The sequence below is a fragment of the Anguilla rostrata genome, chromosome 1, assembly GCF_018555375.3.
Source record: "Anguilla rostrata isolate EN2019 chromosome 1, ASM1855537v3, whole genome shotgun sequence".
Taxonomy (NCBI): domain Eukaryota; kingdom Metazoa; phylum Chordata; class Actinopteri; order Anguilliformes; family Anguillidae; genus Anguilla; species Anguilla rostrata.
The window spans coordinates 20,918,951-20,937,509 of NC_057933.1; the positions used below are offsets into that span (position 1 = coordinate 20,918,951).

The window sequence follows — 18,559 nt, forward strand, 5'->3', positions numbered from 1 at the left end:
ACACTCTACCTGATAACATGCCTCTGTTATCCTCTACAGTCTGATAGAAATTGAAAGTCTGATTTCCAGATGCTTTGTATGATGGCCATTCAGGTGTGTGCCACCCCCACCCCTAATTTCTGGATTTGAGATTTCAAATTGAATGTAGGTGATTTGCTTTTTTTCAGCTGGCTGTAAGCCTTGTGCTGAATTGGTATGTATTCATTTCCTCCAGCCCATATGCCCAGATGCTACTCTGACCCTCTGGAGCCAATTACCAGAATTACTGTTGCTGCTGAGGTACTGTCGGAACCCACCAGCCCGTCCCCTGCAGATTTGGAAGAAGGCTCTTCAACAAAGCCGAGACTGCCGTCCCAATGCCCCACCTTTGTGAATGTCTGCATTAGAGAGGCAGCTTTCCTCTAAGGAAAAAGGATACATGCTTTTAAAGCAGAGCACGCACGCACACACACACACACACGCATACACACACACACACACACTCATACATACACACAAGGATATTTCTGGTTCCCCCAGAGCCTTACAATACTCGTAATGTAGCGCAGCAAAGCCTGAGGTACTCTCACACTTCAGGCATTCTCATCTGTGCCTTCACTTCACCAAGCGTCTGAGTAATCTGACCTGCTGACTAAGCTGACCAGCGACAGGCACATTTTATACCAAATTTAAAAGCACTGTCTCTACGCTGTTTAGAATTCAGTTTGCATAGTATAGCCTATATACTGGAGAGCACACATCTTCTCTGTTATTCCTGAAGCATGACAGGATTTGAACAATATGCTTACACAGGTAAAAAAAAAAAACAAAAAAAAAAAATCAGTCAAGTGAGGCAATTGATGCAATTTAGGCAAACCAATGAAAGTCTCTATAACACTATTGCTATGAAGTATGAAACTAGCTTGTGTTGCTATGGTTATGTCGAAATATGCCAGAGGGAATTTGCCCACCTGCCAGAGCTTACTATCCCTTTCTGCCTCCAAAGACAAAAAGATTTTCTGCCTTCTCTTCATTGTACCACAGTCAAGTGTGAGTGAACTATTTATTAAAGACAGTATAGAAACTGACAGCCAGGGACCACCTTTCTCAAGTGAAGGATTGATTCAATTAATTTATTTAACCTTTTGTAGCCAGGATATCCTACTAAGGTATAGAATCTCTTTCACAGGGGATCTATTTTACCTGGCCAAGAGGGCAGAACAATGAATAAACATAACAATTACACAATAAGAGACATCAATGATACACAATAAAAGGATACCAACAGTTACATATAAAGACAAACTTACAGCATTGGTTCCTGAAATCTTGATTTCAATTATCTCAATGAAATGAATCTCTCAAGACAGAAAATTTTTTGAAGGTTATTCAAGAACCAAGGAGCCTTCATAATTTAGCTTCTGCTCTTGGTACTTGGAAAGTAAGAAATGATTGAGAGTGTAGATTATAAGAAATTAATGTACATTGACATGGTGGCACAGGTCCAAGAAAAGCCTTAAATGAAAACTTATCAAACTTAAAAGACCACCCCAATATTTCATACAGTAGGCAGATAGTAACTTCCATAAATATTGAAGGCAAAAGCAAGACATGCAAGGACGATGCTACAACATGCATGTAAATGACATCACCCAAATCAATTACAGGAAGAAAAGTTGCAGGCAGAAGTATTTTTCATGTAATAAAGGAAAAACATCATTCGTACAATACATGTGACATCAATATGATGTTTGTCATAATTTAATCATTTCAATCAAATCTACATATAAATCAGAATGATCAACATCTAAGTTTTGGTGCATATCCTCCTGAAACCTGACAGAAAAAAAGTTTAAGGATTTAAATTTTTTGACATAATACAAGAGTCTTGGATGAAAAAAAATGTTGCAATGAAAATATTTTCAAAAAATTCTTTATTTTATTTTTATTGAATGTCCGTTGAAATTGATATCAGAATATCTGGTTCTTGAATATATGCATATATGGTTCCCCTACAGGGGACAAAAATGAATTTAAAGGTCTTACCATATATAGCGGTTTTGTTAATCGTTACGAATATTGATATATTAATGATTGATTATATCTTTGATGTGGAACAGAAGTGTGGAGGTTACAATACTTCATGGCATCTACCAATACTTGGAAATGCTCAAAAACCCCAAAATGTCCAAAAAATTTTATTTGTTGACTTTTGGAGTGCTTTCAGTACAATCAAGCCTCATATACAGGCCAAGAAACTGACTGAGCTGCAAGTGAGCATGAAACACATTCTGTGGTTTATTGACTTGCTTTTAAGGAGACCCCAGCATGTCTGGGGCAACTGAACTCTATGGGCCATAAGGCACACAGATACAGTGCCCCCCCAGAAAAAAACTGCCCTGGGAGGTGTCTGCCCTCATGTACTCTCATTCTGACCACATGTCCCTCTTTTTTCCCTCTTTGCCTTTTCCACCGGTAGGTTTCACTTCAGTGGGTTCACCTTCTACAAAAGCAATCAAATAAAGATTAATAGCACTCTGACCTGTGTGAAGTCCATTGATGACCTGGCTTTTGACATCTTGGACAAATAGGTACTTTTCATTTTATAAGTTTCCACCAGCTCCAAATGTACTTGTTTTTGATGTTTGCATTCATTGTTACTTGGTTACTTGACATTTATCATGAATTATGATTTTTTTATTCAGCTCGGTAGATGTTTCTGGGATATGTAGTTGGACTGGTATGAATATCAAGACACTGACACAGAGAGGTCTTGCATTGTTTGGCAAAAAAAGAGGTTTAAAAAAAGGTTTTGGCATGGATCCCACCTTCAAAGGGTTCTGTCCTGCATTCTGTCCTGCATCCTGTCCTGAAAGAGATTTCCTCTGGTCTTGTCAGTGACAGTAGGATAAAGAATGAAGACAGGACTGGAACTGCAGGCGGAGGGCTGGGGGTGGGTGAAACAGCAACTGCTGAAACAGCAGGAAGCCCCGATTTTAAAAGAGAGAAATTACCATTTGCACCTTTTTAAAGGTAACCTCTGCCCTCATTGGCTGCTGTGAGAACACAAAGATTGAAATGACTTGCGTCCGTCCCTTGTGAAGCTTCTACTAAAAGCCTAATTTCATACCTGGCAGACTTCAGCAAAAACAAATTATCTCATCTGATTGTCATTGCTGGAGATGGATGCCAGCGATGTGGTTTGGCATGTGTCCTACCCTCAGGGAGCCTGTCCACCACCCCCTCCCACCACCCCACTCCTGATTCTAATCTGATAGCTCATCCTGTACAAGTGCAGGTGATAAAACTGGAGAAAAAGTAGTAAAAATAAAACATACGTTTGGTAAACCAGAACCACCCTGACATTCGTGAAATAGGCTGGCAGCATTTGGTGATGTACAGGAAAATAAAACATTGCCTATTAAGCACCACGGACCGTTTGGCAATAAAGACGGCAGGACAACCACCACCTTCCTCCCTCTGTTCCGGTGAACATTGTGACTGCTACAAGGACAACACCGCACCAATAATGTCAACTGGAGTGACAGAACGTTGAAGCCTTCGTGACAAAAGGTCCGGGACCCTCAAATGAATGAATGGGAGCAGGAGAAAAACTTCACTGCTGGAAAAGCAGTGTTCTCCTTTCACCAAACAAACAGGCACAGGAAGGAGCCAGTTAAAAGCCTGTGCAACTTAAGGGCTGGTGCAACTGAACAAACTCCCTGAGGAGCAAAGACAAATCTCTATGACAGCACAGTAAGAGGGACCATTAAAACGACAGAGAAGCCCACCGAGTAACATTTCAAAGCTTAAATTCTGCACTTATTGGAATCTGGGGGAGCGAGGAGAGTCAAACATCCAGAACGTAACTAAAGCTCCTGTTTACTGTGGTCACTGTACTGTGCATTACAGTTAAGTATCAGTTACAGAACACGGTGAGGGTAGATAATGTCCTTGCAAACCTGTAAACCAGAATATGCTGCATTTTTGTATGGAAAAGTACGCACTGCATATTTTTCATTCAGGATATGCTTTCAGTATGTAGCAGCAAAGCAAAGGTCAAAACAAAGGATGAAGAATGTTGGCACGCACATTCAGCTCACAATATTGTCCTGCATCTCCAGATTCTTTTGGCAGCGGCCATCACTCTCTCCCACGGTCACATTTTCACATTGCTCTCAGCAATCAATCAATCTTCAGTGGTTGACCCTCTCTAACTAACATGCAATCATGTCGGGAGGACCCTTGAGAGCTTACTGCTTCTGGACGGCATACACAGCAATCAACGCAGTCGTAAGAACACTAAATCAATACACTTCCTTTTTTTTAAAATAAAACATATGAAAAGCTCTTGTTTTTCACTCAAAAAATGCTAGAGTGACTACCTACTGCTTCTTAATGCACCATGCCAGAATCTGCCTTATCTTGAGGTAAAATAAAACAAAGGCTTTAAAGTGTAAGTGAAAAATAAAGGCTCGGTCTATGCAGCCAGTGCTGTATTCAGTGGCTGCAGTGTAAGGAGGGTGGAATCTGTCAAACGTGGGTCCAGGCGAGCTATCTGTTCTAGATTCCACCCGGACCACTTCTCCCAGCTTGTCAATACTCCGCTCTGATATTCTCTGTTAAAGGCCTATTTGGAAACACCCCATCGACTTCCTCTTTTCTAAAGACTTGTCTAAAGACCATAGGGGAGTGAGATAGAACTGATGGCAAGCAAGCACTGCAGCCATTGGGGAGGACATACTGTGGATTTACCGTATACTGTGTAGGCTCTGGTGATTTCTGGGTACTGGTAAACTGAAAGTATTATCTGATATAAACTGTAGTAGCATCCAATCATTTTGTATTCAGCTGTTTCATCAACTGAATGTTCCTTGCGAGGGAAAAATCTTGCAAACAATGATCTTTCTGGGTGAAGAACAAAGAAGTCCTGGCACTCCGGCCATTCTGCGAATAAAATCTATGCGAATAAAAACTATGACTCACAGCTACAAGGCCACTGTTTTCTATCCATGTTTAATTTACATTTTCATTTTCAACTGTATCTGCGGGCTATATTCTTCCCTGAACATGAATGGTTTTGAACTGACTGTTTCTGGTTTTGTGTTTCACGGCTTAGCATGTAAATACCAATATCCACTCAATAGAGCAAAAGGCAGATTTGAGTAAATGCTTATTTTCTGAGGAAAGGCTTGAAAGGTCTGAATGAAAACCACCTTAAAAAGGCCCCTATAAGAATGACATCCCGTCTGGCAACCAACTCCAATCCATTATTAGATTTAAATCCGTCCCAACTGGTGACAAGCACAAAGCACTTACTCAAGGTCAGATCTGAGATATGATACGCTCATAGATATTCATTCGCAACTGTGTTACTCAAGTCTTCTGTTATGTCCCTTGCTCTTACACTTTAGAGCATATTTCAAGTCCCCCGGTCTAATCATTGTGCAGAAGACTTTTCTTGAATTGTAGCAGTGCATTAGTAAGTAAGTAAGTAACTAACTAAATTTTATTTCATATAGCACCTCTCATAGACAGAGTCACAAAGTGCTTCACAATTAAAACTAATTAAAAAACTAACTAAATAAAATTAAATTAAAAGAAAACAGTAAAAGGTATCACACACATCATTAGCTGACAGTGTATTCGTGTGATGGCCAAGGAAGAGACCTGTCACTCATTTACTCCCTGACCAGTATCAGGGTCTTGCTCCCTGACCAGTATCAGGGTCTAGCTCCATTAACAGTATCAGGGTATTGCTAAGTGTTGCTTCTCAGAGACAAAACTTCCCTCTTCATTAGAGTCACACTCACTAAGAAATGTCCACATTCAAAGTTAATTCCACTTGTTTCCTCTAGTACTCATTTCCTCTAGTAAGGAGTGCATTCACATCTAATCATGGTAGTTTATTGTAATTAAGCAAATCATTATGAAAACCTTCACGGTAACACAGAACTGTCTTGTCTATGCTTGATTTGCTGATGTGATAGAAATCAAATTCAAGGGCACTGATTCGTGGCAGCCTCCATTAAAAGATGACTTGAGTGTTGCGGAATAGCTCCACAGATATGTCTTAAAACCAGACAGTGAGTGTTTATCCAGGAGTAATGGTGACTAATGCCTCTTGGACCTGTCTGAGGCATCTGGTTTCAGCTGTTTCAAAAACATAAACCAGGACAGATGAAAGCCCTGCGGCAATTTAAAATGACAGGGCCCAAAATCCTTCTGAATTCATACTACTGCAACGAATGGTCCTTAATTCCTCATTAGTTATGAAAAGAATGAGCCTTTCCTCTGCCGTGAGTGACCTTGTGCTTAATCTGTGCTTTATCCTTTATTCACCTAATTGCCATCAGAGCTCCATCTCTTAATCAGGAGGAAATGTTCCATTATGTATGCATTTGACCATTAGGAACTTGAATGCAACACCCAGCTATATATAGGGATCATTAGATGAGCTTACATAGATCCCAATTTAGGTGTGTTAGAACATATGTATTATTCAAAGTAATTTCTGTTAACTCCACATGCAAAATTACAGTTACCATCCCCTGATGGTTATATTTGTTCATGGAAACATCATGGGGGATATGTGTCAATAATACTTCAAGAATGCAGATAATGTAAGCATTGAGATGCCATAGTCATACATTTCCCAAATAAAATCACAAAAAATAAACATACGTATTTATAATTCCCTTATAAATGACAACAATGACCGTTCCTGCAGTATGCATAATATTAAAAGATTATTCGAAGGGCATTCGGGAAGGTGGAGAAATGTGTTGGGAACATTTTCTCAAAGCTTCTGGGACTTCTGCCAAATAAAAATTTCCCTGTAATTTGAATATTATTATCTGTAATTTGACCCACAAATGGCATCTTAATATTTCTGTGGAAGCAGGGGTATGTAAAGGTTGTAGAAAGAGAGAGAGAGAGAGAGAGAGAGAGAGAGAGAGAGAGAAATGATGTGAGGATAGCAGTCAGGCTAATTTGTACTGAACCTTTCCTCTCAGGATGCAGCTCAATATTTACCATATATGGTAGGGATCATATCTCTCTTACAAAAGGAATCGCTCCAACAGACTCATTGCATCATGGGCATCAAAGAGAGCACTCAGACCTGCTTCCTGTCTGTAATTAAGAAAATGCCTGATTATACAGTATATGAAGACTGACCTGGATTTTCCATAGCTGAATACATTTTTAAAAAAACTGAATCGCAGCAGTTACAACCATATTGAAATACCATGCATGCTTTACTTTAATGAAACTGATAAATATAATATGTTTTTGTGAGAATAAACTATTCCAGCTCTCTGCATCTCTAGAAGCTTTAGTTAAAATCATGTAATTTACCCGACTGGCTTTAGTCAAGATCAGAATGAAGAACAGAAAACTATTCACTAACATTGGCCTTGCTGCACACGTCCATTGAATGATAGCCATTCATCGTTCCTAATGAGAGCAGTTACTTCCTTTGTGATCTGTTGCAAAAGCCAAAAAAAGCAGTCCATCTGGACTGTCAACAGGGGCCGAATGTACCGAAAGTAACAAGGACATTTGACACTGGCACTGATGAGCTGATGAATATTCAAGTGTGCCTTTACGCGTGTTTGTGCCCCCATTTTAGGAAAATACTTTCGCAGGTCACAGGATAATGGAGTAAGCTTACGAGCTGCAAGTTCCTAAGTGTTTCCACTTAAATTCACCTTTAAGCCTGCTATATTTATCTCAGCCAGGAACTGTACAAGTACAATGCTTGCAAAGTGGAGTAGAATAGGAAATCAGTTTTGGGTTAGACACAAATCCTAGATCCTAGAAGCTAAAATTTGAGAGGTGACAAGAAGGAAAAGTATTTTATATATCCAAGGCAGAAATAGCCTAGGCTGATGACTGACACTGTGTTACCCTCAACTGTGGATATGGTCTCATGATGTTGATGGTGTCTGTTCCCATCCTCAAAATGTTTGAATGTGCACATTTCAAACCTCATTGACCATGCAGAGGACTGGAGCTATGAACATCAATCTCAGTATTCATATCAGATTGACAGCGATACCATCCAATGACAATGGAATGAGTAACAACTTGCTGGTTTTCCATTCATGGCAGTTTCCCATTTTCTCTGAAATGTTCAGATATTTTTTCCATCTATTGATATCTCAAAAATTAGTGTTATGATAGCTGTAGTCTAACATTTCCCAAAGTCATAATGGTAATTGTATATTCTGACTAGTTGGCATGCCCCTACTGGCTAAGCATTATTTTGATCTCAGTATTGGCTGTGGCCTAGGCACTTGGTTGGCTAGCTGGTACATTTTTGTTGATGTACACTGTTTATTGTTGTTTGTTGTTTTTGTTTGACTGGCTAGCTGCTGTGCTTTTGTTGGCTAATTCATGCATGTTCTGTGCATTTGCTGGTGAGCTCATTTCTGTTTAGCTTAGTGTATATATCAGTCAGGATGATGCTGAAGAGAATGTGCTCAGTGGGGTTAATAAAGATTAAGGGAACTGCTGTTATGTTTGGAGGATTTGTTCTGTTCATTGCAACAATCGGCTCAATTTAGGAAAACTTTCAGGTTTCAGTCTGCGTTACTTCTGTCTCCAACTGCTGACAATCACATACTTGCTCCCTCTTTAAACAATACTGTACATAATGATTGACAAAAAAAATAAAGATTTCATTTTGTCTACCTCTTTTGAGTAAATATCCCATTAAAAATGGCAAACTCCCACCTCTATAGGATATATGGAAGACAAATCCTGACAATTCAAAAAAGAAGAACAATACAGCCTGCTGTTCATCTGCTCTTGTTGGTTCAGGGAGTGAGTGATGAGAAATGATACACATAAGCCTCAATATAAAAAGGTTCAGAAGCATGACCCAGCCTCCATAGTCCTGGAATATCTTGTGTGCTATAAATTAAAGTTGTTCTAGCGTGAAATACAGCAATGTCTTATGGATGTAAAAACAGTAGATGCCATGTCTAGGCTATATAATTGTCTTCCGAATTTGAATTTGAATTGTGCTTCCTCATCTGCTCTGAGAGGTGTAAGGAAGATGTGTTGGGTGGGGGTGGGGCTGGGAGATTTCCAGAAAAGAAACATTTATTTAAACAAACTTTCTCTGCAACCTTCCATGCTAGAGCCAAATCTGTGTGCTTTACAATTGTGTTGTAGTTTTGTATAATATAATATAATATAATATAATATAATATAATATAATATAATATAATATAATATAATATAATATAATATAATATAATAGAAAACAAATTGTTTAGCAGATACATGTGAGCAAGTCGCAAATATGGATAAAAGAGATAAAACTTGGGCTAAGTATATGATGGCAGAAGCTCTTATCCGAAGCAACTTATAATACTAGTATGACATTATGTACTGCATACATCACAGCAGAAAGAGGAGCAACAGCAGTATAGGTTTAATTAACACAATTTCAACAATAATGTATTTATCATAATAATGAAAGCATTTTGCTATGTAATTGTTTTTAAGTGTAACATAATTGCACCTTATTTGAAAGTGGTTATTAGAAGGAACAGCTTATCTTAAATTTAAACCTGACCTTATAGTGAGTGTATATGTGACAAGCAATTATTAATATGAGCAATAACACATTTGTCAGTCCTCCTCACTTGAATAATGCTAAAACCAGATCAATATGCATTATCATTTTGCATATTGCACAACATCCATTCCAAAATATTTAACAAAATAGGGTAATATATTCATTGTCATTTCATTTACCTTCAAGCACTGAATGATAATTGTCTGGCAAATGAACATTGTCTCCGGGTGATACAATTAAACCACCACTAGAGGTGCTGGGAAATGATAATGAGCTGAAATTATTTGACTTCTTAAATAAATCTATATCTCTAGGGCATATACAGTTTATATACTACATGAAGAAATGTGTGTCCCTGCTTTCACTAATGCCACCTTCCTGAAAGAAACCCTTGATGCAAGCTTTGCTCTTCAATACTGACAATAGACAAGGCTGGAAACAAGGTATTTTATGGTGCAATGTGTAAGCAGTTGTGCTGGACATCTTACTGATCATTTCTATGAACATGTCTTACCATGAGTTTGTCTCAAATCTCTTCCTTTTTTGTCTTTTCTTACCTCCTGCCAACATTGATTACAATGGATAGTATGGTTATCCCAAAAGGCTTTGAACTAGTAAAACAAAATGTATGAGGCAATAACCAGTGAAAGTTGCAGGCTGAATAGCCATTGGATAAATCATTTATAAGAAAGAAAATATACATACAATACATTTAGTTCATATTGTTTCAGTGTTACATAATACACAATTATTTGTGGTAAAGCTCATTTTGAAAGCTTTAGATTTAGGATGCTCAATGTTGTGGAAATTATTGTGAATTAAGCCACTATCACTGTAATCAGTGTCTAATGTTAAGCCCTTTGTGGCTTCCATTTCGCAATGTAGCAACTGTTCCTCCAGAACTCCAAAGCTTTTGTGCGTCCCATCAATGCTGCTTATTTAACAGAAGTCTGTAAGTCTGTAAGTGAAAGAAATGGCTTGGAATCATTTCTTCTAAAAAAAAAAACCCTTCCAGGATCTACAGTGCAGCAGAACAGTCTAGATTCTGCAACAAAAGATTATTGTGCCTTGCAGCTAAGCCTATTATTGACTTTAAAAGCAGGAACACCACAGGATTTGATGGGATAATAGAAGATTGGTGCTGGAATACATAGAAACAAAAGGATATGAATATGCATGGAAGAAATAGTAAGGGGTGATTTTCAATCCAAGGATTTGTCAGATACTTTCAATTATAATGATCTGTTTATCCTGTATATGGGGCTACAGGGTTCATTTGAGATAGGGAATATGTCCATGTGCTAACAATGCTCTAGTCACTCCACAAAACTGAGAAGGTACCTGAAATGACAGCCTACAAGAAAGCATTTCAATTAGGTTCTTAGGCCAGCTGACATAAAATGGACAGTAATTTCACCAAATCAGCAGATGAGTTGCTGATTTATGATAGACTTATTACAGACCATTTATGGTAGAATTTGGAATCCAGCTTTGACAACTCAGAATTCCAGCATAGATGTTTACAGTGTAAATGTTTGGGAGTGATAATATGGATCTTCACAAAAGTGAGAAGGTGTTGTATGCATCATCTGCCCACAGTCATCAGCCAATCAGAATGGAATATTTACATAAACCATGGTATATAGGCTACTATATTATTACAGTTATCAACTGGGAAGTGTATACTTTTAATGTGTAGTGCAGTCACCAATGGCCCTTAAAAGGCTGATGGACATATTCTTTTTCAATCAACCAAACCAACTCAAAACATTTTAGATGGTTTTCATATGTAGACTGAGGATAGCAGTAAAATAACTTTTCCATCTCCAATTTAGGAAGTGAATTTAGCCTTATGAATGAAATCAAATATAACCCTGCACTGAAGTGTTCAGTATTACAAAAGTGTAATAACTGTAAAGCCATTTTACATACAATATATCCGTATTGGAAGAATGGCGCATGCGTTCAGGAGGTTGGAGTGCTGGACAGCTCCGTTTAAACTCGGTAGGAGGCGCGTGCAGTCTGTCTCGAGTAGAGCGCGGATGAAACGGAGCTAACCCGTGCACTCGATTATCTCTCCACACTTAATTTTTTTTTATTTCCTTACTCGTCTGAGTGATTTAGCATGGCAATAATACTAAACTGGAGCGAGAGCAAAATGTTTCACACCAGAAGGAGGAGGATCAATAAAGAGGCATAGGTAACTTGCTTAATTTTTTTAATTGACCAAACAGACTGGTGAAACGTGTATCCAACCGACTTTAACATTATTTTTCACATGTGTGTGTGCGTGCGTGCGTGCGTGTGGGTCTGTTTGTGTACGTGCATGTGTAAAGACCCTTTTTACATGGGTAAAAAAAAATTCTGACCGTTTTTATGTTGATACAGTAATCTGTGTGATAACGATAAACTTTCCGTGACCAATCTGTACTGATACCTACTAGAGTCTTTGGTATTGTAAAATCTATCCGTACAGAGTAGGTTATCTTATCCTACAAACCTCGTGTTTGTTATATAAGAAAAAATCAGTCTTACTAAGGAGTCTCTTGGTTCACTGTACTTCATTGTTGATAAATGCATGTCTTGCAGGAAAATGCGCATCTAACCCAAATCTCAGGATGCATTTCCGTGGTCTCCAGTCCCTTACTGCCTCCTGTTTATCGATCCTTGTCATCACTGGTATCAGCAATGGTAAAATAGTGTTTCTTTTAACTTAAGTTAACAATGGAAAATAATGAAGACGGATTGTGGTGAGACGCAATATATAATCTCACGTGTCTTTTCTGCCGAAATATTTTAAGACTAACAGCAAGCCTACGTCCAGTATTTGTTTGAAACCATAAAGTTGTATAGCAGATAAAATTGGCAATATATTTCGATGTATTGTAAGCCACGAAGTAATCGTTTATACTTTTGAATATTTTGAAAAGGTTTTGAATGCAGCCCGGGTTGCGATCCAAACAATGGGTTCTGTGAAAAGGCTGGAGAATGTAGGTACGAACAATATTTGTATTTTGCGCTTTGTAAAATATAAGTAAGCATATTTGCGTCATATAAAACACCTATGAAATTGTAATTTTCTCAAATTAAAGTATACATATGTTCTAATGAAGACCGAAAAATAAATAATATAGTATACCATATAAATAGCCAACACGCAAACACACGCACACAAAGACATATTTTCCAAATCGATAGGTACACGCTATGTAGATAACCATTTGTTAGCATTTCTTGAAATTTATATAGCCTACTCGCAGGCGAATAAATAAAATAACCCAGGAGAATACCTATTTTTGGTTTGGTAATATCATATATACTAAAATTAAATTCTGACATTTTACTGTGGTGATTGCACGGTACATTCCTTGGTGTATACACATAGCCTGTTATATGAGCGGTCGGGTAAATAAATAAGAACAAGCATGATACAGGTATAGCAGATTAAAACATTCACAGTAATTTCCTGACTATGGTGTTGAGCCTTTTGCCCCTGCTTTCAGATGTAGACCAGGTTGGCAGGGTGCCACGTGCAACCAGTGCGTACCCTTCCCCGGCTGCCTCCACGGGTCGTGTGATAAAGCCTGGCAGTGCATCTGCGAGGAGGGCTGGGTGGGAAGTCAGTGTGACGTAGGTGAGCCCCCCCGTATTCCTAATATCAAGCATTGTACTGAAAGGCGACTCTTACGTTCCTTGAGAATTAAGAAGGAAAAAAACACACATTTTAATATATTTTGCTTTTGAATGGCTCGAATAAGGTTCTTCTATTGCAATATGTTTCAGATATCCACCCCTGCTCATCCAAGCCTTGCTCCAATAATTCAACATGCACTGAGACCGGTGAGGGGCGTTACTTTTGCGTTTGCGCACGCGGTTATACTGGGGACAATTGCCACCTGAGGACAGGACCATGTATGGCCAACGGGTAAGGCAATTCTCCGCCTAACTTATAACTTCGGCTCTAGGCGATTTCTACCTACTATGTTCTAATGGATTTTTTTTTATGTCAAGCGGTGCGAAACATATAAACATCTCTTCGAGAAGCTTTCACCGATATCACTGATAAAATAACTCATTGCTGAATACTGTATTTCTTAAAAGTAACTGGTAGCCTACAACGAATAGTAAAACCTCTGAAAAAAATGAAACAGTTTTGCCCGATACTGGCGAGGTGGAAAACGACTTAACATTAAAGCAAATCCCGACACCCCAATGTGGCACTGGCATCCATCTTTCCCCATTTCGTCAGCTTGTTCCAGTGTATCACCGATAAATCGATCCACAATACTTTTATAAAATATGAATGTTTCCCTCACAGAAAGCCATAGCGAACAGTTGATTTCACCAAAGAGATGTAGAGAAATTGTTACATATTTAGACGATTCAATGTAGATCAATGCACATCGTTTCCATTCGCAACAAAACGAATTATTTGCTTTCTGCAAATGGAAGTCTTGAACGCGCGAAGGAGCATTGTGTGATTCTGGATTAACGAGCAGCATTCTGTATCACACCGATACCCAAAATACTACATCTAACGAAAGCAACTGGAAAGTGCGAGGGTAGTGAACCAGAGTGAATCGAAAACAGACCTGAAAGATTTGGTGGTACTGGAATAGTATGTCACCATTTTTTATACAATAGAAAGGTATGGTAATAAATAAATCATTTATGAAGCACGACATTAAAAGCCTATTTAATCCTCTTAGTTTGCTCTGTTCGTCATTGCAGTACTTTCAAATGCATGCGTGAGCACTAGTGAAATAAGGTCATTGTCTGAAGCCTTACACAAACATAGCTTTAAATATGAAACAATGCTGTCCTTTCCACTATACTATAATAGGTTTAACCAAACCATTGGATTGAAAATGTGGGGGCTTGTTCAATTGATTGATTCTGGTGACTGTAAACATCGATGGGCCGAATGTCTACTGTTTTGAATACCTGAAACTGATTTACTGTTAAATTTGATTTACTGTGCTTATTGTGCTATCTTGCAATTAATTCCATTAAAAGAGGCAACAAATGTATTTATCTCATCAAATTAAAGACTGAGGTGTATCAACCGGCCCCTAATTTGGCTGTTGAACTCGTGCGTTTAAGTTATTTCTTAAGTTTGTCCTTAAATTTATTAACACAATGCAGGTTTGGCTCGTTATCATTTGCTTTGTCTTTGAGTTTTTAATTATCTACAGAATAATTCGTTTTAGTGACCATATGTCAACACTTTCACCAATTAGGAGCCTATTGATTCACTTCAGTCTTTAATTTGATGAGTTAAATACATTAGTTACCTCTTTTACTATAATTATTCAGAATGTAGCACAATAAACACAATAGCATTGGACTTTTATTCTTCAGGACATGCTTAGCTATTTCTGCCATATGAGTTAAGAGGGAATCCCTCTAAACATGAAAATGTAACAGCTTGTTCTGGGATTGCAATTGTGGTTGGAACAAAAACAAGCACACCCAGGGGTCCCCAAGGACTAAGGTTGGGGATCACTGCCTTAGGGAGGCCTGGTTTGAGAAAGTAGCTGAGACATGAGATTATCATCCAGATAAAGCCCATTGTTTGCTCCTGCAGTTCCCCATGCCAGAATGAGGGCACCTGCACGGATGACAACGGGCTGGCGGCCCACTCCTCCTGCCTCTGCCCCCCCGGGTTCGCCGGCGACTTCTGCGAGATTGACGTGGACGACTGCGAGCCCAGCCCCTGCGCCAACGGCGGCAGCTGCGTTGACCACGGTGCCACCTACACCTGCCTGTGCCCGCCGGGGTTCACCGGCTCCACCTGCAACGTCACGCTGCCGCCCTGCGCCGGCAACCCCTGCGCCAACGGGGGCACCTGCCTGAGCCGGGGCGACGGCACGGTCCACTGCCTCTGCCCGCCGCGCTTTGCGGGGCCCGCTTGCACCCAGCACAGAGCCAAGCCCGCCCGGCTGGCGGGCAGGGAGGATAACCACGGCCCACAGCACTACAGCCTGCCCTCCCACATGTTTCACAAGTTGGTGCACCCCCCCGACCGCAAGCTGCTGAAGATCACCATGAAGGAGACGGTGCGGGCGCCCAATCCCCTCGTCACCCGCAGCCAGGTGATCTGCTTCGCTGTCCTGGGCTTGCTAACCTGCCTGGTGGTCCTGGGCACCACGGGCATCATCTTCTTCAACCGCTGCGAGACCTGGATGGCCAACGCCAAGTACACCCAGCTGGTGCGTCAGCAGCGGGACTACCTGCTGAGTGCCAGCAACGGTGAGGAGCATTCTGTCAACATCATCTTACCCGAAAAAATCAAGCTGACCAATTATGGAAACCACTACACGTCAATCTAAACTGCAATGTCTGCTGCTTCGTGGCCAATTGGCCATGTTGTAAGGGGAACACAAAGGCCCACAGTTTGGAAATAATGATACGCGGTGATCTACAACGGTTTAAGTCCTATTGTGGTTTAACTATAGCCTCGTTAATGCTTTGTGATAATGTGATTAAATCGTGTAGGAATCTATGCTGTACGCACAAAGACTGAACCCAATATTCCACAGGTTATTGAACAAAAGCAAGGATTTGTCCGATTTTTAAATTTATTTATTTATTTATTTTTCTATGTTAGATTTGATCCTATTGGTAGGTTGAGGTCACATCAAAACATAATGAATTTGATTGCTGGTCTGGGTTATAGGTCTGAGAATCCAATTACACAAGCATCACTGAACTCGTCTCAAAGCATACAGCATATTTCCTACTTTTTACGCTTTGTGAACTTTTGAAAGGGGACAGATTGTTCATTGTTTCCTTCGTAATGCTTTATTTTCCTCACTGAATACACCATATTGTGCAGTACCATCAAAACTGTACAATATGAATGTATTGAAATTTTAATGGAATATTTATCCTAGGTGCAACAAGAATCAGATATACTCTGAAATAATCTTATTCCGTATTCAGTAGACAGTCATCTCCTGGTATCCACATGCAGGACTCAAATGCAATATAATCCTCAAAGGAATCCTTGGCCAGCAGTGTCTTTATATTGGAGGCATGCGCAGTGGCTAAACCCCAGGACTGTATTCTACGTATAACTGAAGGAAGAACAGGAAGAATTATAAGATACGGTACAGTAGGTGACTACAGACACCAATGTCTCTTTATCCCACAGGCTTTGAAAAATCATTGCACATTGTCTAATGTCTATTTTTTCAGCCTCAAGAGCCAGTAGTATAATTTTGCTAAGAAAGTAAATAGTATGGTTTTGCTTTCATGTGATGACAATTATTGATTTCCACTTATTGTCTGATCTTACAACCATTTCATGCATTTTCTGAGTGTACCTGAGTGTTTTCATGAACTACTGTATTGAATTTTTTTCTGTGAAAGAAATCAGTTGTTGCTAATTTGTATTAAGTGTAATTACATTTATAGTAGTAAAATTCAGTATACATTTAAGTGCAAAGTTTAAACAAATTTATTTACACATACAAATAGTGAACAAGAACTATTTCCTTTGTGCTTTGAGTAGCCTGTGAAATATGAACCTTAGAGATTATAAAGAATTACAAAGAGACGGATACACATATTGTGCTGTACATATATATTGAATATTGAAGATTTTTAAAAACTTACTCTACTGATTTTATTGCCGAATGTATGTCATGTGTGTGTTAATATAATGGAATTATGTATGACTGATTAAAACTCTTCATGGTCACTGTATTAAAGAACACCTCCTTGTGTATTTGAAAATAAGACTGAATTTGAAAAAGTTAAAAAGTTTTTAATACATTTGGCTCAGAGCAGAACATATGCGATGCATCTCAGGCAGCTTTCCTCAGGGTACCGTACTCAGGTGAAGGATTTCAAATTTAATTGTACATGTGCAAAATAATCCAGAGATAAAACATTATTTTGGTTTAATGCCTCGTCCTAAAGAATTGGCATGATCTTAGCATACAATGTTTTCTCTGCCCATCCTATGAGCTCCTCAGATACATGGAAACAGGAAAAACTTGAGTTTAGGTGCTAGAAGGTGAAAATATACAAAGAACACATCAAATGCATCCTTTCTGGTTTTGTAGAGGATCGATTGTTTTTGCTGCAAAGGTACATTCAATTGAGATTAAGGCCCACTCCCTCCCACTATCTGCAGTACTGACCCTGTTAAATTATCTATTAGGTTATCATTTAGGGTATATCAGCATTGTGCCTGTCAAATTATGCATAAAGAAATGATCTTCTAATACTGGATATGTATACAGGCCCTTGAAGTTGTGTTAAATATGGCTTCTTCAACAGCTGTATAATAGCTAGATAGTAGCAATGGGGAAAAATATATCAGAGCAAGATTTAAGTGAGATGAACTGAATGGCAGGTTGATAGATTACTGCAAAAACTGTAAGTTCACTTGCTTTAACTTTGTATGTAGGTCAACTTTTGAAAACATGAAGAGATTTACCATGCATAAAATGGTCTATGGATTAAGCTCGTTGTTGATAAGTCAGAAGGTACCCACGCCCACACACATCCTTTTTTGTGACCTTTTTGTGTTTGTGACCTTTCATATAAAGCTGTATTACGTTTTCGAAAAGGATCATGGCCTTGCACATGGTTTTATTTAGGTCTGCAGCATTGATTTCTGCACCCACAGCGACCTAAAATATTATGAAACCATATGATGTAAAACTATTTTCTTGAAATAAAGGACACAACAGAATCAATTCCAACATTTCTATTTCTAAAATATAGAGGTTTTTTATATAAGGGAAATATATATCAAGGCATATTACAGGCACACTGAGGAAATCACAAAAATGTGTGAAACAAAACAAAACACAAAATTGAAAAAGTAGTTTAAGGAATATAAAGTCCAATATTTTTATACTACATGTAATTTCTTCTGTCATGACGAATTCAGAAGGCTACGCACCCTTCCCCTGCTTCTGCTATTTGGAGTATGCTTTTACTGCACACACACATTGTCTGTGTCCTCTTACT

The 18,559-nt window shown here is 38.9% G+C and overlaps 1 protein-coding gene across 1 annotated transcript; it reads left to right on the forward strand.

Annotated features, from left to right (window-relative positions):
- The first annotated feature begins 11,567 nt into the window (after nucleotides 1-11,567).
- On the forward strand, nucleotides 11,568-18,280 carry LOC135251738 (protein delta homolog 1). The gene is made up of 6 exons (XM_064329469.1): nucleotides 11,568-11,771; nucleotides 12,161-12,262; nucleotides 12,502-12,565; nucleotides 13,075-13,205; nucleotides 13,355-13,496; nucleotides 15,159-18,280. The coding sequence occupies exons 2-6, from the start codon at nucleotides 12,190-12,192 to the stop codon at nucleotides 15,901-15,903; spliced, it is 1,155 nt and encodes a 384-aa protein (XP_064185539.1). The 5' UTR covers nucleotides 11,568-11,771; nucleotides 12,161-12,189; the 3' UTR covers nucleotides 15,904-18,280.
- The last annotated feature ends 279 nt before the right edge of the window (nucleotides 18,281-18,559 follow it).